The sequence below is a fragment of the Colletotrichum godetiae genome (genome assembly GCF_030913485.1).
Source record: "Colletotrichum godetiae strain CBS 193.32 chromosome Unknown BDP55scaffold_90, whole genome shotgun sequence".
NCBI lineage: Eukaryota > Fungi > Ascomycota > Sordariomycetes > Glomerellales > Glomerellaceae > Colletotrichum > Colletotrichum godetiae.
Genome location: NW_026851338.1, coordinates 39,833 through 60,188, shown reverse-complemented (window position 1 = coordinate 60,188; position 20,356 = coordinate 39,833). Strand labels below are relative to the sequence as shown.

The 20,356-nt window shown below is 49.2% G+C and overlaps 7 protein-coding genes across 7 annotated transcripts; 3 read left to right on the top strand and 4 right to left on the bottom strand.

Moving 5' to 3' along the window:
* The first annotated feature begins 236 nt into the window (after positions 1-236).
* BDP55DRAFT_435634 (Alpha/Beta hydrolase protein) lies at positions 237-2,256 on the top strand. Its single transcript, XM_060567559.1, has 2 exons — positions 237-1,752; positions 1,831-2,256. Exons 1-2 carry the CDS (start codon positions 296-298, stop codon positions 2,048-2,050), a joined length of 1,677 nt encoding a protein of 558 aa, XP_060422310.1. The 5' UTR covers positions 237-295; the 3' UTR covers positions 2,051-2,256.
* A 294-nt stretch (positions 2,257-2,550) lies between these two features.
* Positions 2,551-4,673, top strand: BDP55DRAFT_566999 (uncharacterized protein; the record flags this gene model as incomplete). The annotated part of the gene is made up of 2 exons (XM_060570554.1): positions 2,551-2,882; positions 2,948-4,673. The coding sequence occupies 2 exons, from the start codon at positions 2,551-2,553 to the stop codon at positions 4,671-4,673; spliced, it is 2,058 nt and encodes a 685-aa protein (XP_060422309.1).
* Positions 4,674-4,764: 91 nt separating this feature from the next.
* BDP55DRAFT_734822 (major facilitator superfamily domain-containing protein) lies at positions 4,765-6,599 on the bottom strand (the record flags this gene model as incomplete). The annotated part of the gene is made up of 6 exons (XM_060580252.1): positions 4,765-4,904; positions 4,962-5,171; positions 5,237-5,371; positions 5,431-5,637; positions 5,711-5,918; positions 5,973-6,599. 6 exons carry the CDS (start codon positions 6,597-6,599, stop codon positions 4,765-4,767), a joined length of 1,527 nt encoding a protein of 508 aa, XP_060422308.1.
* Positions 6,600-7,238: 639 nt separating this feature from the next.
* Positions 7,239-8,295, top strand: BDP55DRAFT_698915 (2-dehydro-3-deoxyglucarate aldolase; the record flags this gene model as incomplete). The annotated part of the gene is made up of 3 exons (XM_060577839.1): positions 7,239-7,400; positions 7,461-7,643; positions 7,696-8,295. 3 exons carry the CDS (start codon positions 7,239-7,241, stop codon positions 8,293-8,295), a joined length of 945 nt encoding a protein of 314 aa, XP_060422307.1.
* A 14-nt stretch (positions 8,296-8,309) lies between these two features.
* BDP55DRAFT_567077 (Alpha/Beta hydrolase protein) lies at positions 8,310-9,266 on the bottom strand (the record flags this gene model as incomplete). The annotated part of the gene is made up of 1 exon (XM_060570558.1): positions 8,310-9,266. The coding sequence occupies one exon, from the start codon at positions 9,264-9,266 to the stop codon at positions 8,310-8,312; it is 957 nt and encodes a 318-aa protein (XP_060422306.1).
* Positions 9,267-9,462: 196 nt separating this feature from the next.
* On the bottom strand, positions 9,463-12,548 carry BDP55DRAFT_435601 (fungal-specific transcription factor domain-containing protein). Its single transcript, XM_060567558.1, has 8 exons — positions 12,360-12,548; positions 12,192-12,289; positions 11,674-12,126; positions 10,994-11,612; positions 10,839-10,942; positions 10,338-10,772; positions 10,098-10,283; positions 9,463-10,028 (listed from the first exon to the last, which is right to left on the bottom strand). The coding sequence occupies exons 1-8, from the start codon at positions 12,465-12,467 to the stop codon at positions 9,659-9,661; spliced, it is 2,373 nt and encodes a 790-aa protein (XP_060422305.1). The 5' UTR covers positions 12,468-12,548; the 3' UTR covers positions 9,463-9,658.
* Positions 12,549-16,332: 3,784 nt separating this feature from the next.
* BDP55DRAFT_734819 (uncharacterized protein) lies at positions 16,333-17,554 on the bottom strand (the record flags this gene model as incomplete). Its single annotated transcript, XM_060580251.1, has 5 exons — positions 16,333-16,403; positions 16,466-16,608; positions 16,701-16,880; positions 17,018-17,052; positions 17,111-17,554. 5 exons carry the CDS (start codon positions 17,552-17,554, stop codon positions 16,333-16,335), a joined length of 873 nt encoding a protein of 290 aa, XP_060422304.1.
* Positions 17,555-20,356: the final 2,802 nt, after the last annotated feature.

The window sequence follows — 20,356 nt, the reverse complement described above, 5'->3', positions numbered from 1 at the left end:
TCAATTGGTCTAGTCACTAATCTTACACTACAATGAACCATATTAGTCGGCTCCTCGGCCGGAGATCCGACTGAAGCTTAGAGCGATAAGTTATCAGTCGAGTGCCCGCGGGGGAGAAAATCAGTCGTTATCGGCCCCACATCGGAACGGATCTCGGAGCCCCGCCGGAAGCCAGTTCTGGCGCCGAAACCCTCGCGAGTGCTGGCGATGGCATATTCATCAACCAGTTGTGACATCGAATCTTGGTCAAGTCACCCGTACTCACACATTGAAGCCGTAGAAGAGCCATCGCATCATGGGTAACACTATCTCATACCAAGAAACGCCAGTCGAGCTCAAACTGGGCGACCGAGGAACCATTCGAGGGCTCCAGTTCGACGACAAGTCGCGCCGCTTCACCGGCGTCCCTTACGCCCTGCCACCAACTGGCGAGTACCGATGGCGGAAACCTCGACCATTGCCCGCATCATTCTCCTACACCGACTATAACGGAAGCGCATATGACGCGACAAACTTTAAGTCCGTATGCCCTCAGAAGGCCTTCCACGTAGTCAAGCCCGACGGCGGAGGAAATACCTACGGCGAAGACTGCTTGTTTGTCAACATCTGGACGCCGGTTCCAAAAAAGGGCGAGGAAAATAAGAAATGGCCGGTGCAGCTCTGGATTCACGGCGGGTGGTTCCAGATGGGCGATCCATCGCAGGAGCCGGGGATGGATGCAACAGAGCTGATCACCACGGGTGGCCTCAATGCAATCGTTGTGGCTATTGGATACCGCCTCAACGTCTTTGGATTTCTGGCAGGAAATGATCTCTTGCAGGAGAGCAACGGTGAAGCGGGAGGAAACTTTGGTCTTTGGGATCAACGGGTGGCCGCAGAGTGGGTGCGAGACAATATTGCCCATTTCGGAGGAGACCCGGGAAATGTCACGCTTGCTGGCCGGAGCGCTGGAGCATACAGCGCCGAGGCTCAAATGCTCTACGACTTCCGGAAGACTGGCAGCAACTCATCTTTATACAAACGTATTTTCATGGACTCAAACGCGATTCCAGCACAGCCAAAATCTCTTGACGATGTCCAAGACCAATTCGACGAGCTTTGTGCATACTTCAAGATCGACGCCACCATTTCTGGAGGGGAGAAACTCTCGATTCTGCGGGGAAAGGGTGAGGAAGAGCTTTTAGAGGCCATCCCCAAGTTGAAAAACCACACTTTCCGGCCCGTTACGGACGATGTCTTCGTACACTCGGGTATGATTGAGTACCTCCAGGGCAAGGAATTCGCAGATGAGTTCAAGCGCAGAGGGTATAGGTTGCTCATCGGTGAGGTTTGGAACGAGGAGACTCTCTATTCTTCGTACAATGCACCTACAGAGGCGACGCTCGAAGCTCTGCGCTTACAAGTTTCGAACTACTACGCTCCGGACGTCACAAATCGCGCAATCTCACAGTACAAGCTGCCAGAATCAGACAAGTTGCAAGACTGGCAAACAACCTTTGGTAAGAACGTCCCTATTCAAGGCAACCAATTTGCTCCAGTGCCAGTCACTCACTCATATGCCACAGGATCAATTGTCTCGGACGGACAGGTGCGCGCTCCGTCTAGGGCACTTGCGAAAGCGCTAGTCGACAACGGTGTCGATATTCGAGACGTGTGGCGGTACCAGATCGCCTACAGACTGTCCTTCATTGATGAGAAGGTGGCGCCGGCATCGTTCGGGGTGGCGCATGCCATGGACAGGCCAATCTGGAAGTGAGTCTGATTTTCTCCCTTTTCTTATTCGAAGCAGTCACATACCAGTTACGCGCGCTTGCTGACACGTTCATCTAGCTTTTCAATCACCCATGGTCCGACCCCGACCGAAAGACAATTGATGGAAGACTGGATTCAAATCTTGGTCAACTTTGTGAACGATACTGAGGCTTACGAGTACGGGACAAAGAGCGTTGAGGAGATGAAGGTCTTGACCCCGGAGGGCACGATTGAAGTCCGGCCCGATGAGAGGTGGAATGAGCTGGTGAAGTTGGGGAATATCTTTGCTAGCAAGTGAGCCGCTCCAGGATCCGAAGGTACCAGTCGCTCAATTTGAAGATCATTGTAATGTCATCTGCAGGCATGAGAGGATTGAATGTTTGAGGCGCATGCTGTCACACCAGAGAAATGGTGGCTGGACTCGCTGGAGCCTGGAGGCCAGTGATTTATTTGACCCCTCATGCTTATGCTAGGCCAAGAATAGCGCTCTGCGCTCATAGTGCCTTCGAGGTAGAATCAAGAATTTAGCTCGTCGTCTCAGGGCTGACGGACATGGGGTCGGATCCTTTTATGCTTACTTCAATCCACACCCGACACCACCCAAAGTGAGACCGATCTCACTCTAGACGCCCAATTACCTCATGTACGGATAGTCAGGGGCCTCGACTCTGAGATTTGTCAGTCCAGCTGTCTGGCGTCTTAGAGGGTGCGTCTGGTCAACAATATGTACTTATGCTGTCGCACATTCAAGCCTTCAAGCGTCATTTCCTTGTTCAACATCTCAAAACATCACCCGCGATGCTTCACTCACTGCGATGGTCGGCATGGGGTCCAGAATACTGGGCCTTGGTTGGCGGCATCGTCTCTTTCGCCGCAATGGTGGTGCTCCTCGCCCGCTTTGACGGCAAACCAATTTTCACATGGAATGGAGTGACTCTCAACACCGTAGTCTCGATCTTGTCGGTAACTATGAAGGCTGCTGTCGCATTCGTTCTCTCGGAGTGCCTAGCCCAGTGGAAATGGATTCTCTTCACCCGCGAAGACCGACCCCTCATCGATTTTGATCGCATCGACGCTGCCACTCGCGGGCCCCTCGGCAGCTTGCGGATTCTATCCCGAACGAGAGGCGCGTGAGTCTACTCCGAACATTTTCTACCATCTGATAAAAGGGCTGCTAACTGGGTTTTGGCACCAGCTACGCCGTCCAACTTGGTGCGATCCTGACGCTCCTTGCCGTCGGTCTTGATCCCCTCGCCCAGCAGATTATCCAAGTTCGAGAAGATGTCGTCTATACGAGAAGCACTCAGACAGACAAGGGTCCGCTGGCACTTAATTCCGGCACGAGTACATATTCTATAGGCACAGCGCAAGTCACATCATCGTCGAGGCAAAATTCGACCATCAAGGAGAGGTGGGTTTCTACGGATACACCGCTATCCATGCAAGGGGCGATATTGAACGGCCTCTCCAAATCACCTTGGGAAATTCAGCAGGAGGCTTTGATCCAGTGCCCCACGAGCAACTGCACATGGGACCAGTTTACTAGTCTAGGGATATGCCATAGGTGCAACGACCTCACATCGGACCTGAAGCAAGTCGGTGGTTTCGGACAAGCCATAATCGCTTTGGCGAACACCACATTGGCTGGTTATACAGTCCCAGGTACAGCATTTGTCCTTCCTAATGGTCACTTCATTGCCAATATCGATGGCTGCCCTCCCTATAACGGGCGTTACGCGGACTGCGAAAACGAACAGCCATTAGGCGTCTACTCGGATGACAAGTACACCACCACGTCCTACGGAACTGGAATTCCAAACAAGACCAACTCCATGAAGGATATCGATACGCTCTTGTGGTCGATGAGCATTATCCACCCAGACATGGAGGCACTCAACAAGTCGTCCGCGTTCACTCCCGGCGAGTCGAAGAGGGGCTCCACGGCCGGACTGAAGCTTTGGCCGGACATACCGATGCAAGCCACAGAGTGCGCACTTTACTACTGCGTTAAGAGGATCGATTCATCAGTCGAAGGCAACCAAATCAAGGAAAACGTCTCGGAAGCACTCGACTCCAGACGAGATCCAGACTCGTGGATACGCTCTCCAGAATACGAGGATGGCCAACCAGAAAACGTCATTTCGAAAGAAGCAAACGGCACGCTCGAGTTCGACAGATATTGGTCTGCTGTTCCTTACACAGAGCTGAGACTTGAATTCCCCAACAACAAAAGCGAGAGCTACTACAGAATCTCCGAAGACTCTGTCAAGTCGATGAGCGCGCACATGCAAGAGCTGTTTCGCACCAATGTGTCAGGCACTCTGGACCAGAGAGAGGAGATTGAGAGGCTATTGGGATCCGAAGCGGTCGGCTTCAATGGTGCATCATTCGGTCCTTATGAGAAGTTATCAATGAAGGCTACGCCGCCTGCATTAGACGGGCTCTGGACCTGGACAAGGCACAACATCACTAGCACATTCTATACCCTTGCGACAAGTATGACCAATGAGATGCGGAGGAATTACGCACCAGGTCAAAGTCAGAACAGCGGAATAGATACGGACCGCTTTCAAGATGGTTCGTTGGGTAAGTATGGCAAGGTGGGCAAGTCCACGGTGCTGTACCACATCGAGTGGCCGTGGATTGCCCTCCACGGCGTGATGCTGGTCTCCGCGACTGCATTCTTATTTGCGACGCTCGGCAACTCTAGCAGTCGAGGCAACGTGCCATTATGGAAGAGCAGTTCCTTGGCTGCCATCAGGCATGGTCGTGATGTTGGCGGTGTTCTCAGTCGCAGCACCACCATGGGCGAGATGGAAGACACTGCAAGGAAGGTCCGTGTGAATTTGCGTCGAGAAGAGAGCGAAGAGACTAAGTCTTGCATTGATCGTACAACTGGCTCAAGCCCGTCTGAACAATGATATTACTACTCTGTTAGAAATTGTTCGAGCTGTTGCTCGGATTACCCTGATGATATCTTGACATCCGACAAGCTGTGGTTCTCCGGGCCGACTAATACTTGTACCTGAAGTGAATATTCTCTCTGTCCGTCATATCGGCCTCCGCGTTCAACTTTCCAAGACGCTCACCCTCCTCTTTCGAAATCCCTTGTTCGCGTACAAGCTTATCCCGCCTATTGTTCTCCCAAATATCTCGGATCACAGGTCAGCTTCTACATTTGGTTATCAAAGCTTTTGGCCAGCACTTACAATAGAAACGCCATGTAGCCATGCTGCAGAACTCCACGCAGTAGAGAACAGCACACGCAGTGAGGCCGCGGATGTACTTGGGAGCATCGGATGCCACAAACATTTGGGCACCTACCGCGTTGCCAACACAGTAGGCAACGAACAGGACTGTGGATGTTACAGTCTTTTTGGTTCTTCCGGCTACATTGGACGGCAAGAATGTCCAAATCACTATATCTCGTCAGTACATGTGCGTCATATGACAGGACGAATATGATGAGATGCGAGGTACTTACTGAGACCTGGTAAAGAACCAAAGACCTGAAGGATATACATTCCCCATCTCGTCCATTTCATAGAGTCAGAGGGAAGAAAAGCTAGAGCCATCATGCCACTGAAAGCTGGCACAAGAGAAAACATCATCATCAAGACTAGACAAAGCCAAAGGTCAGTTGGGTCAAGGCTCAAAACCTCGTTATCGTAGGCTTACATCTAAGGTTCGGCTTCTTCAATGTTACAAACCCCACTAACAAGAACCAGACGATACTGACGCAATAGTAAGGCGTGGAACCCTTCAACAGCGTCTCCAACGGTGTGAACCCAAACGACTTCCAGATCAGCTTTGAAAAAGTCGTATTCGCTCCGTTCGGCAAGGCGTTGATAATGGTGACGAAGAAGAAGAAGTATGTCTGGGGATCTGAAAGTAATAGTATTAGTTTCCGTTGATATGTTCCCGGCCCTTTTGTCTCTGGGGTACGAGAAACACTTACCCTTGAATGTCGACCACACCTGGTCCCACTTGAACTCAGATCTTTTTTGACGGTCCGAACCGGTCTGATTGACGATGACGCGGGCCATGGCGGCTTTCTTCTCGTCTTCATTGAGCCACCGGACTTCGCGGGGCGTACCGAGGATAAACCAGGCAAGAATCCCGCACGCAATGGTCAAGCTGCCGAGGAACAGCGAGATTCCCTTCCACTAAGGAAACTCTGTTAGTATTTCACTTATAGGCAGGACCGGTGCTTGACTTACTGCAGCCAAGCCGCCCGGGTCTTTCTGGGCGTGCAGTCCGATTCCATACATGCAAAGTCCGGTGATGATGTTCATTCCGGCGTTGGATGTTCCCCAAATCAGAGACCTCAGGGTATGTTCCTGGGAAGTGTACCATGCTCCAGTGATGAGCATGAAAGTCGGCGAGATCGTGCACTCGAGAGCGCCCTGCAGCGTGCGAAGAATCATGAGGTGCGCGAAGTTCTTAGCAAAAGCGATGCAAAGAACAACTACACCCCACAAAACCATCACAACCGATAGGAACTTGCCAGTGTGGCTCTTCTGTATCAACCAGTTTCCTGGGAACTCGCAGACGAGGTAGGAGAGGTAGAAGATTGTGCTCAACCAATTGAACTGTTCGCCCACAAGGCCAGTGTCTTCTCGCAGACCAAAGACAGCTTGGACGCTGAGGGACGTCTTGTCAGCTTGTTGCGTGCCGTAGCACACCCACATCAGAGGGAGCAGCCATATATCGATCTTGAAACGAAGCTTTCGGAAGTAGCTATCGGAGTATTCGGTCGCATCTTCAATGGTGCCTTCGAGGACGTCGTCTGGCTTGCTCGTCTCGTCAACTTCGGGCAACTTCTTGATATCGGTTGCGGAAGCCATGTTGGATCCGGAAGTTGATGGAAGTGAGTTCAAGGAGCGGCTAACAAAATCCGGAAAGGAAGGTTCGTAGACAATTCCGTTCAGATGTCCACTTCGAGACCAACATTAGGGTCCACTCAACTACGAGAGAAAAGCATTGTTTATATCTATTACTATTTTCAAGAGCGGTCAATCGGTACTGATGCTCCGCTGGTGTTATCAAAGTGACTCCTGGTTCTTTGAGCCCCTAGTTCCGTTCTAAGGTCTTTCGGCCGGATCTCTTCCGGACAACTCCCACTGGGTGCGGTAGCCGCGATACCGGAGATAACGGCCCAGACCAGATTCCTGGTCACAACAGCCATTCGTCGACAAGGATGGCCACGTTGCACAGAGCTAGTTATCTGCTTGGCAACTGACTTGTGATTGTGAGCAAATGGCGGCCCGGGATCCGGCCGAGCTTACATGTGCTCAATGTTAACGATCTAGCTTGGGGTGCAAACAAATGATGTAGGGACCTACCTACATGTAACCATGCAATTTTTATTGAACTATGCTTTCTATCAAATAACACGATAAGGCTAGACTACCTCAGTGAAGGGCTACATTCGCACGAACTCTCCCAAGGTTCTGGCAACAGCGCACGAAGTACCTCGCCGCAAGATGGCCAACCAAATCCAGTCCCCCGTCGTGGATGCATCAGGAAAGACAAGGCTACGTGAGTCTTTGGAGCGTGCGAGAAAAGGTCAAGGGCCCAGTGTTGGCCAATGGCTGGAGTTTCCAGGCTACTCCCTGGCGAGAACAGTAGCACCGTTGGGTGAGGATGTGAGTGAATGATTACCTTACATCATGCGCCATGTGTATTGACTAAAGTGTGCGATTCAGTGGGTTCTGATAGATACAGAGCATGGTAACATCGATGATAGTCAGATGTATCTCCAAGTCGGTGCGATCTCATCCTCCGGAGTTTCTCCAATTGTGCGAATTCCAGCTTCAGAGCACTGGATGATGAAAAGAGCTTTGGACTGTGGAGCGCATGCGATCATGGTCCCAATGTGCGAGACCAAGGTACATTTCTTCAGCCGTATAGCAGACATCTTTAAGCTCACAGCATACTCAGGAGCAAGCTGAAGCCATCGTTTGTGCTTGCAAGTATCCCTCCTCGCGCTGGCCACAAGGTCTTCGAGGCGCAGGGGCTATGTTTGCTCCCGCAGCTTTCAACCAAACAGGCCGAGAGTATCTTCTTACCGCCAATGAGAACGTCATGGTGTGTGTACAAATCGAGAGCCGAAAGGCCGTAGAGAATGTCGAGGAGATCGCGTCCGTTGATGGTATCGACATGTTGTTTATCGGCCCCAACGACCTTGCTTCATCGATGGGATACGTGGCATTTGACCACGCCTCAATATCCGAAGTTCAGGAAGCATCAGCCCGCGTGCTTGAAGCTGGACTTAACGCTGGCAAATATGTCGGTCATTTTGCACTCAGTGCTGAAGCTGCGGCGGCGAAATTTGAGCAAGGTTTCCACTTTGTTAATTGCGGAGCCGATATCGTTGCCATCACAGCTTGGATGTCTAGGGAAATGGCCAAGCTTAAGGGCTTGGTGTCGATTATGGGAAAGGACACGACCGACGCCAAACAAACGGCTGATGGAGACATGGGTACCACAAAATCAGAGGATGATATACATCCTATTGAGGCTAATATTAGCTATAGCTAGTCAATAAATCACAATTATGAAAAGGCCGTTTGGTTGTCCAACACCCATTTTACTCCATCGACAACGATCTCCGGCTGTGTCATCTGCACAAAATGCCCACTCTCTTTTGCAAACACAATCTCACTCTTCCTGGAGAGCTTCAAAAACTCCCTCATGAGCCTCTCAGTCTTCGCATCAACGCCCTCAATCATATCCCTAACATGTTTTCTCTCCTCCTTCGTCCCATTCCCCTTCGCGACGCCTGCAGCATACAGCCCGCTCCAGTCCCTACTTCGCGTCCCTGCAATCACATACACTGGCTTATCTCTAAGAAGTGGCTGCTTCTTAGACAAGCTCTTACTCCTCAGTATCTCAAAACTCGGTGCATATCCCTCAGTATCCTCTCGCCGCGCAATCAGCTTATGCTTCTCAGTGGCCTCCTCCGCGATGAAAGCGTCCCACTCCTCCTTCGTGAGCTTATGCGACGTCGTCAGCCCCCAGCCGTCGTATGTCTTAACTCCTGCGGCAATCTTTGTCCAGAGAATGGGGTCGTTGACATCTAGCACGAGCGGTGCCGTCTCGTGGTTCGCGTCTACAAGGACCAGACCCGCCACCTGGCTGATGCCCTTGAGGGCGAAGTACTCGTGCGTGATTACGCCAGCCCATGAGTGCCCGACAAGAATGAGAGGGTTCGGAATGGGTGCGCGTTCGATCAGGAGGGCGAGTTCTTGAGCGATGTTCTCAGCTGTTGGCGGGTTGGGTGAGGGGTCCGAGTTGCGGTTGCCGGAACGGTCGTACGTGTAGCTCCGCAGCAGGGAGGGGCCGAGGAGCCGGACGACGGCTTGCCAATTAAGAGCATCGCTAGCTACGCCGGACACAAAAAGTACGACGGGATCGGCTGGGCTGCTGGAATCTGGGCCGTGGGCGTATAGAGCTAGAGAGTGGGTGCCAATATTGACGAGGCGGCCGTTTGGGGGGAGAGTTGAGGCCATTACTAGAAACTTGATGTGTGGCGTTTGAGTGTTTTGTATGATCCCGACGACTCACGGTCTTGTTGTAGCTTTAAAGATCACGCTGGGCCAACTAGAAAAATACAGCTCGGTGTGTTTGAAGAGCGCAAACCGATGAAAATGATATTGGAGATGTTGAAATAGTGATGGAATGGCTTTGTAATGTCACCACTCAGCGCCCTTCTCAATACATGTGAAGCCGCGCTGTGCCGCACGGCCCACTAATGCTTACATTTGTAAAGTCGTGCTTATTCCGCCTCACATGAGTGACCGGCTCACCCTGTTAGACATCCACACAAGAGGTCGCGCAATCTTGCGCCAGTAGTCAAACAGGCCAGACGTCTAGCGTCATGCTTGAACGACCTATCGTAGATTCATCCGGCCCACGAAGCAAATAGCATAGGATCCATACATCCATCATGCTGAATCGTCCCCGAGCCAGCAGTGCTAGGATCCCAGGTTCCGCTGGCAATATCTACCAGAGAGGATGATACAGCTTCGACATCAGCAAAGGATCTTTTGTTGGTCTTGCGGGCGTCTCCCGGCGAAAGTCTGCTTTCATTGTCACGATTGGCGGGTGAGTCTCCAGCAATCTCGCTGCGGCGTCGGACTAGCAGCTGCTCAATGATTTCTCTACTTCTTTTGGCCCCAGACCACCGAGGCTCTAGGTCTTTGAGAGATTGGGCGCACTTCTTTGCATCCTCCAAAAGGGCTGCATTACTGCGATCAAGAGGCACTCGGAGACTGCAATTCAAGCCTTGTAAGCAATTGCGACTGATGTAACGGGAATGACTGTTGTAGGCCGTCACTTACAGGATGATACCCGACAGCGTCAGATAGTGGACGCAGATAGCCAGATGGTGTGAAGATGGCACCAAGTCTCGAACCATATCAGCGACATAGACGCAACCTTGTGCAGCATTAACGCATTGGTCGATGGCCCCTGAGACGTCCACTTCGTTTCGTACTGCAGACTCTCTCGGATAGTTCAAGAAATATCTGTAGTCCATCAACAATGTAATCTGATAATCAACGGGAGCTAGTTGCACCTACCGGTACAGGTTTATAAGAGATCCTGCGTGGAGGAAAAAGGTAATGACACAATGAACCATGGATATGTCGCCATGTTTCTTGTTCTTTCTGTTGGCCGAGAACTGAATCTCGCCCGGTAAGCTCTCCAGCCACTTTCGAAGAGCCTGATCATGAGCATCGACCCGAGCCAAGAATCTGTGAGTTTTGTCTGCGTCTGCAGAGGCAATCTTCCGTAGTTTCAGTGGAGAACTGAACCCTTGTATCCTGCCTGCGAGCCGGCAGAGTCTGGCAAATGCTAAGAAGCCGCTCATGGGGCTCATTGTGGCTTCTTCATCGATAGCCCTTGGAATCTTGATTCCGGACACAATATCTTCATCTTTTACGTCTGATGGTAGCTCACAGTGGCAGTCTTCGTCTTGAACAGCTAGAGGGCGGCCAAGGCAAATTGAAGTTATTCTGCAAAGAGTCGTGGATCTCTTGTCAGTCACGGACGTCTTTAGGGCGGAACAAGAGCCACCGTACCTGTCCAGTGTGTATACACACCACCACACTCTCCGAGAATGCTCCTGAAGGGCAAATTCCTTGAAGCTCAGCCCAGCAGGTGACGAGCCATTTCCTATAGTCATCTTTCCAATTACTTTAGCAAGCCTCCAATGGACAACGAAAGAGCATCTTACAGAATGACCACTGACATGCAGCCCCATGTCAATAGCCCCCCTCACGGCTTGTCCGGCTAGATTCCAACTCTGAGAAAGAGTGTTCCACCCTGCCGAGCACATGGACAAAAGTCCAAGACATTGCACCTTCTCGATGGAGGACTCTCCGGTTGATGCAGATAATATAAGAAGGGATCTTTGATAAAATTCAATACCCGGCAATCCACTTTCCAAGTTAGACGGCAGAAGCCCGGATGCACACGCGCACACAGCGAAGAACACCATAAGAAACCTGCCTCTCTTAGGTGAAGAGGAGTCCGTGCCAGATCTCAGGAGCTTCTGATAACGGTTCATGAAGTGAGGTTTGATAAGAATAGGAAACGTATAGTGCAGCTTGTCAAAGTAGAGGCTCACAAGCAGGTCAGAGACGTACTGTGGCGGGCGAGGTAGGCTTTCCGGACCAGGGATATACGGGAGCGGAGGCCAGAGTCTCCCGGGAACAAATGAAGGTATCTCGAGGTCTGGTAGGTTTGGCGTTTCGTGACTAGTTCCGGTAGAAGAAGGAGTGTTCGTGATCAAATTCGGCAGCAGGCTTTTCGCTGCCTCGACAATGAGATTGTTCGCTGCTCCGCCGACAAAGCTAAGGTTTACAACAATAAGTTTCCACATTTGGAAAAGGAAGCCCTTCAAGTGCAGCATACCGTGGAAGGCCGTAGGAATCTCGTACCAAGGCACCTGCTTGGCCGAGATCCTCGGCACTTGATTCAGCCAACCTCAAGGTATCGACAACAGTGCTAGAGTCATCATCGTCGTCGTCTTCGCTGTTGGATGATGACGTTCCAATCTCCTCATCTATCGCTCTCGTGTTATCTTCCAATTCAGCACTGCCCGCGTACATATCAAGGTCTGTATCCGCCGCTAAGTCCTGCCGAGCAGGAAGCGTGGTGGCTTGAGATACCAACGTAGCAAATCCTGGAAGAGATTTGAGGATCTCAGCTACTTTGATACATTCGGAGGGCTGATTTTGGCTTGTTGAAGCAGGTGACTGTTGGTTGAGAACGCCGATAGACTGTGATAGCCGTCCGGTCAGCACTTCTAGCCGTTGGCAGAGTGTGTCCATCTGTTGGCATCGTGCTTCAAAGGATGTCACATAGCTACTCCTCTGTAAGCCTTCTGTGTATGTAGGTAGGTTCGAGTAGACAAGGCAGGTATCTCTTACTAACGGCTGGCAGAGGCATTGTCCTTGGTCCCGGGGAACTCGCATGCCTGGTCACGCGAGCTACAATTGTGACAAGGCTGTTTTCCGTCGCATTTGATCTTCAAGTTTGTTTGTCAGCCTCCACTCAATACTTAACGTCGTTTCATGTTTCAGTATTACGAAGCAGACCTTTTTGCGGCGGCAAGCAAGACAAGCCTGCCAAACCCGGCCGGCGGCCGAATCCGCGATGGGTGGGCCTTCAAGCTCAGTGCCGCCTACGTCTTCTCGGGCGGACATTGCAGATTCGGTCAAACTTTTGAAGCTGTAGTTTGACTTTACTAGTATAAAGATACGAAACTTTTTGGAAAGTCTTGAGACTTATCAGCATTGAGAAAGAGCCAAAAAGCACAGCGATCGGAGAGCGACCGGAGTGCGACCGGAGAGCCTTATCTGCGTCTAAAATAGCGCCGGCTCCACATTACCCCATGTTCCCACCTTCTCTTTCAAATCATAGGCGACAATAGGTCAAGATTGGCAACTGTGGTTCAGGTGCAATAAACTCATGAAAAGATAAAAGAAAGCTGTTGGTGGTGACATAGATGGCGCTGAAGGGGTCTTTGTGGAATCACTTGCGTAGTGTATTCTGTAAACTGCCCGAATGCATATACATACGTGGGATGGATCACCGAGTAACTTCATGGTACCTTTGGCCTAGACAGGTACGCTTAAGGGCTTACCTAGCCCCTCCCACTGTCTGGTTTTCTGCGGTGTCAGGAAGGACTTTAGTTTCATCCCACTCCTTTAAGACGTCAGGTGCAATCTTACAATAGCAGTAATCCTATGTACATGCAAGGTATAATCAGGAGTGACCTCTTCTTCCCCCGATAGCTTTGAGCGGGATAAACACACCAAAATGATACCCACATCTCCCAAAACAACCTCTAAAATCAAGTCTACATAAGCTTCACCCGATTATCATACACGTCCATCACTCCCTCCCAATTTCTCTGATCTTTGCAGCGAGTGGTATCCCCAACCATTGAAACCACGCTGCCAAGTCAATAGCACTAACATGCGACATGAAAGCTTAATGGAACACACTCGATGAATGGTGTGCTTAGAGAACTTTAATGCCCAAACCGAAATTTGAAGTCAGAGCAGCGCGAGTACCGATTTTGTTCTGAATCGTCAGATGAGACTGCGAAGCGCAATCTTAGCTCGTTCCTTTAATGGAGACTTGGGCTGGTTCAAAGAGCTGGATCTTGATGGCGTTGGTGAAGGCCTCATCGGCTGTAGCCTAGATGATGAAGCTTGGGCCGCATCTTCTGCTTGAGATATGCTGCCCAATATGAGTTGCTCGACTTTGTCTGTGGTCCAAGGTTTCGTGTCCACGACGTCTTCCCTGAATGACAGCTTTAGCAGACATTCGTCAGATAAGTACCTAAGTTTATATGACTCACACTGTTCCTAGCTCGTCATCTAGTCTCTTTAGGCGTTGTAAGGCCTTTTTGTTGTCTCCAAAGGAAACAAACTGTATGCTAAACCATCTAGGCTCATGCTTGCCTAAGTGTTTCCTCAGTTCACCGACAAATTTAGTGATCTTATTTTCGACGTCATTGCTCAAATTTGAACCCTCCCATAGACCATCGGTCAGAACTATCAGCGTCTGCTTTTTTCTGTAGTCTTTGTAGTTGTCAAAAATTCGAGACAGTGTCATTGCCATGTCGGTTCTGTTGCAGTGGTCAATGGTTTTGCCCACGAAGCTTAAGGAATGCTCGAACCTTGTAAGCATTTTCTTTCCTTTAGCTCGAAGAACGTTCTTGTCGGATTCTAAGGTAAATCTCGAATCCAAGCCGTCCTTGTCCAATGTACCAATCATCATCGCCAAGGTTAGGACTGTTGTTGTGACATCGTTCCAATGATCCTTCATGCTAGCCGCATTATCAACGACAAATACCTGTAGAAAAATCATTAAATGGTACTCGACGTGACACAATAGGTGTTTAAGCCTTACTATATCTCTATTCGAGATGTACTGAGAGATGTATTTGTCTTCTTGACGCGGGTTGACAAGCGACCCCAGGAGACCCCAACTCTCAGATCATGATTTATAGCGCTTGTCGTACTCCTGAACCATAGCGATTTCTTCACGCCTAAAGCTGGGTGGGAGGATTGCAGGCAATCTTGAGTCATCTCCATTGCCCCAAGAGTCTTTCCTGGTTGTTGGCAATGTTGTTAGAGAATCAGGGGATAGGTAAGAGTTCGAACCACTCAGCGATCTTGAGGATGAAATTTTAGTCTGCGTCGCGTGTTTCCGGCCCAAAGGCATGAGTTCAGGCTGCGTAGAACTCAGGTGGTCTCCTGTCTGTTGTGAGGCGGCTTCTTCTGGCTCCACTACTTGTGGGATCGTTGGTAATGTTGGACTCATCCTTCCGTCCTTCACTGAAATGACCGAGCTACGGCGGCGGCGATCTTCTCGATCTCCCCGATCGTCTCTCAGTGATTTTGATCTCGAAGGGTCCACAGATTCCACTGCCTTAGGTTGCATTCCATCATATTTCCGGTCGTCGGGGGCATTTCCGCTAATAGTAGTCGCGATCAGAGATGTCGACGGGGTCTTCGATGTTCGCGGGGATATCGTGGTAAAAGTCGTTACCAGGGATTAGCGCGGGAGTCCACGGTGTAGGACACTAGGGCCAACCTTCGTCGAACAGCACGTTGTGATAGGCGATAGGAGACTGCGCGTTCAGTCGGAAGATCTTGCGTACTTCTTCTTCGTCGGTAGTCTACAAAAACGTTAATGACATTGACATGATCGATGACGCTGGACAGGCGGTGGCGACCCTCAACCTGTGCCTCGGCTGAGAACAAGTAGAGGAAGCATAGAAGTATAGCTAATGTCATTTCCAATCATACCAAGTAGCAGGCAGATTAAAGAATCAAGGTTTTTATTCGACTAAATAATTATTTATTCCGTTTAATTTCCTACTTATATATATAACTTCCTTACAGTTTCATATATTATAAGCAACTAATTTATGAAGTATATTTAATATATTTCGATTTCCTCTACTATATTATAAATTTTATAGACAAAATGTTTTTCCTTAACAAGGGACAATCATTATAATTTCTTATGAATATTAAGGAGATTTTACCGCGATTTCTCCGGTACTATAGTAAAAGACCTTAAAATAAATCCCGTAAGAATTCATTAGGAATTCTTAGTAAAAGGCTACTAGATATTACGGAGATTTCACCGAGGTTTCCCTATGAAATCTCAAAGTATTTCTTAGAGATTTTACCGCGAAGGCATAGTGAAATCTTAAAGAGGATATCTCAATATTATTACTATTTCACCGCATATAAAGTGTACCAATTGGTAGTACAATACTTCTAGCATCTGGCTGGCCTGGTTGTTCTCCTGGTCGGATAGATCCAGGCTTTAAGTTTTGCAATCCTAATGGTTCCATGGCATTCGCTCTCCCGGATGAGCTCCCCGAACTTTCTAATTCTACTAATTTAGGGAAACTGAGACCCGTCTTAATTACTTCCTCCAAGTTAGTGGTTTTTCCACGGAGAATCTTGTTAACCCGCTTAGATTTCCGAACACGATGACTTGGAGCTATAGGAGATATTCCTTTGGGCAATGTCGGTATGAGCTGGCATCTATAGCTTTCTTGTCGTCGAGAGATAATTGTGATAGGGATTCTGCGCTCGATGGGGCGTCTTTGTCGAACTTTAATAAGGCTTTAAGTATTTCCTCTGACTTTTCTTTTAAGGCTCCGCATTGAATTTCTTTCTGATACATGTCTTCGGCCTCGAATACGATCTTTTTTAGCTTACTGCAAAGCTCTTTGGACCGAAGCCTCTCTTTCGGGTCTTCGATAAGTATGTGCTTTTCGACTAGGTCGAGTACTGCGCAGGAAACAGTGTCGGCTCTGCTTGATGAGTTCCGTAAGTAGGTATGCCACTCTAGGACTTTAGGAAGCACTTTGAAGCCATTTTGAAAGGCGTTATTGTAGGCTGGGGCCCGATATTCTAGACTTTGCCTACGATGTAGCTCTTGGATTGCGTATTTTTGTAGGGTATTGTAGTTTTCGTAGGATTGTGAACCGAGAATAACCTAGGTAGCTATAGCTGAAAAAACACATTCGAAAGACTACGTGTCAATCGTTTGTAGATGAAGAGTGGGTTTCTTTTCTCTATACGCTTTGTCTCGCTCTGGAGAACCTGTGGTACGGAATCAGCGATGATTAAGCATGCGTCATAAATATCATGGTGCATCGTCTCACCATAAGCCAGTGTTCCACCTAGCATGTGTGCAGCATCAGGCCCTGAGTTTTCATTCTTCTTGAACTTCGTAAAACCGAAGTCAGCAAGCTTGAAAACATTTCCAACCCGCAGAATATTGTCAAGCTTGATGTCGCCATGCCATCTGTATGCGGATGGCGTTAATGAGGTGACTTTGTTAGATTGGAAGAGCCCCTAGTGAGGTCTCCTCTTGTTTTGTGTATGAAAATGACCTACCCTGAGAAGATTTGCATATTGCCGTCGGCTCCTTCAGACTTGAGCTCGTGTATCCGCTGCAAGGTCTCAGCCACCTGAAAGATGCTCTTCCAAAATGCAATGAACTCTCCATTCAGCACGGGTGGGTATTTCGCTGCCAAATACTCGTCCAGATCAAACTCTCCGAACTCAAGCATGATGCTGTGAGTCTGACGGTTAGTCTCTTCGAATAACACGTGTATTCTCCAAGGTATTTGACAACTCCAAGTGCTTCTGGGTCCAGCGTGCTGTTAAACCCTCTGGAAGCTTCGCCCTCTATCTTGTATATGTCATTGTACTCTGGGTCAAAGGTTTTGACAGCGAATTCGTAGTACTAAACTCTCATTAGATGCCATCACATATGGATATTCCGATGTAGAAGGTGCACAAACATTTCCAAAGTCTGGGTCGGGAGTTTCTGACCGTTTCAATGCCGCCTTGAACCCAAAGTCGCCTACGAGATCGTCTTGGGTCTTGAAGTGCCGCACATTCGCTGTTCCACCTTTCTCGTTGATTGCTTTTGAAGAAAACACAGGAAGGATGTGGTTCTCTTCGATGTGTGCCTCCGTCATCTGAAGGATATTCATGGCGGGACAAAAAGCCCACCTTCGATTATCGAAGTCTCTCGTCACAGCTTCGAATCCCCCCTTCTTGTACTTTTCAGGCGGGCCTATGAAGACCTCCTTGAGTCTGTCGATGATGCGGTCGTAATTCAGTGTTTCCGCAAGGCTGTCGTCCTTGATAAACTTTGCAAAATCCAGAATCATGTGCCCACATCCCATCTGGACCAAGATCGCAAAGAGAATTGGGTGATGGCTGATTTCATCGATGCTCATTTTTTGTGGGAAAATATGCTTAGTGAAATATGGTTTCGAGTCAGAGTAAAGACATACATGAAACGACACTTCGGGTCTTTCCTCGTTGCATTGATCTCAATGCCTCCGCTTTGAGGACTATCGCTGCGTGTTTCGTTTACCCCGAGCCACGATGTCAGGATTTGGGGCGAGTGGATGTTGCGCTTGTCCAAGTCTACAAATTATTCACTATTACTGGAATTCAATTATTCTTGCGTCATGTTGACTTACTCTGCCCTGAACCATTGTTATTCTTGAGATCCCTGAAATGTACATCAACTCTATCCACTCTTGACTGGCAAAGGTTCTCTGCTGCTGCATCAAATCGTTTGGCGAATACCGCTAACGCACTTGGATAGGTGTTGATTCCTTTACGGACCGAATTTCGGGGGAACTCGTTTCGATCAATGAACGACTTCTGAAATTCCAGAGGCAAGGCGTTGCTTGAATTCATTCTGATGACTTTAGGTAGTTGAGACTCTGAGAACAAAAAAGGAAGGACTACCTGTGCTAGGAAATTGCTTTCTAGGGATGGTAGTAGGAGGTCGTTTTATCGAAAGCTGCAAGTGACAACTGTGTGACCGGGTATGTTATTGTCCTGTGGCATATGTTTGCACGAGTGCCATTGCTGCGACAAAGATCGGAGATGCGTGACACAGCCTTGAGAAGGAGGTGCCGACTTTGTATTTCGAAATGTATGTACTCGGTACCTGTTGCTAAGAAAGGTTTCCACTTCTGCTTGAAATTGACCAAGTATCCCTTTGCCTCACATATCTAAGCTGGTCAGGCTTTTCCCTTCCTTGCGCCCGGCTGGCGAGGCGCCCATGGAGCACGCGGTGCTCCCGACAGCCCAGCCGTCGGATAAGGGACTCGCTCTTAGTACAATGAGTGGCCACCATCATCTTTGGGAAGGTAACTGTGCTACCTCGCTTGCATTCAGCCCCTTTGAAAGCTGTCAGCAGAATCAAAGACCAAGATTCGCCACGAGCCTCACTATCTCGCTTCTAGCAATCTGTGCTTGGGGCGAAATCACGCAATCACACTCGACCACATAATATCACATCCGTCGGGTTTACTATCTGCCAAGCCTCAGAAAGATACCAAGGCAGCTTTCAGCCTGCATGTGACATCCCCCTTTTCTTCCTACCGCAGTGTATCAACTCCTACAGGCAGCTATTTCTGAGCTCATCGTATCACATTGCAGTAAGGTGAATGTATCTAGGTTTAAGAAAGCCCTTCCTCGCTCGAGACTGAATCCCGGCGTTTTTTGGTTGCTCCCTGATTTGCATCTCTCAAGGAGGCGATTTGTGATTTATCTTCCTATCATAACGAAAATATCATCAGACTGAGAATCAGTAAAGACAACTGACAGAGTGAATGAATATAAAGGCCTATAGGTCCATGTACTCACGGGGGTGAGCTTTTCTGGCGCGAAAAAAACCCATTTATCTCGGACCTGCGAGTTGTCATGAAGCGTCAGCTTGTAAATACACAACCCGCTTGATTAAATGGGACCTTTAGCTCCGTGAAAACGTACCCGGGCCACTTGGATTCCAAAAAAGATCTCAGCACATTCCAGGTGAGTCCCTCGTAACATGGGTAGAATTCTTGTTGGAGTTCGCCGGGATTTGAGGCTCTGGTAGCGTGGTAAGTGAAGGTCTCGGGCCTCCTCAGAAGCTGACCCCTGTGTGTTTTGTTTGTTTGATTGGAGTCGAGTGTTCGCCTTCGGTTCGGTCCGCGCTGTTCGGGGGGGTGTTGCGGATCCGACATAGCTACTATCGATTATTTGCCGGTTTGCGTGCGAATGCCTTCATCGAAGTAGGTGCCGCTAAAAGTTTTGCTATGTATAAAGCAAGGGGATTAATTTTCAGAGTTTAGTTCAATTCTTTCGTGAGGCTGACAGCGTGGCTATGAGCTCTGAGGGTGCTGGCCGTCTGGTATTTATTCTTCCGGTCAGGCACTCTACCTGGCAAGATTAACTCTGCTAACCTAACTTTGACCGAAATACTGGGGCATGTTCAGAGTAAGCTGCAATTGTCCGCATGACTCACCTTAACTAAGGTGATGGTGACAGCGTAAAGGTGTAGATCGACGACGTGCAGTGTGTTACCACACCTGCATCCGAGTGAGGTATTTTCTACCTCCGATTCCATAAGGAAAGGTAAGACGATGCTGGCTGATCGAAGTCTTGGAATTGATGACAATATGAGCAGCAGGCTCCAAAACCTACGACAAGACTATTGTGCAATTGGAAACAAGGCAAGCAGATTGTCATGCGGTCTAGACCATAAACCTTATGATACGTCAAAGTCCGGACCGCGCCATGCGCCATATTATGCGGCGGCATTGGTAGCCCCCTCAATAGCACACACGCACCTCTTCCATCCGTCCAACTACAGCTGCAGAATGGAGTTCCACATGAACATGGATGGCTCGAGATACATTAGGCTTCATGGCGTACTGCCTGAGCCATAGCCTACTACCAGGTGACGGTGCTACGGTCATGTGCAACTACTTATCATGAGCTTCTGACGACTTGGCCTAGGGCTTTTCTCCAAGGCTGCGACCTGCGAGAGGTCTCCTGCGCCGCCGTCCCCAGAAGGTCAGGAATGCAACATCCACGTCATACGAGATCAGGCTAGAATGAGTGTCATTCGCTATCCGTTTTGTACTTCTCTCGCACCGGTTTGATGAGGCTCTAGATATTGCGGCTTACATGGCAGATTCAAAAGATGTGTCCGAGACCAAGAAGTTCAGTATCACCGCTGACCTATCTGGGCAATA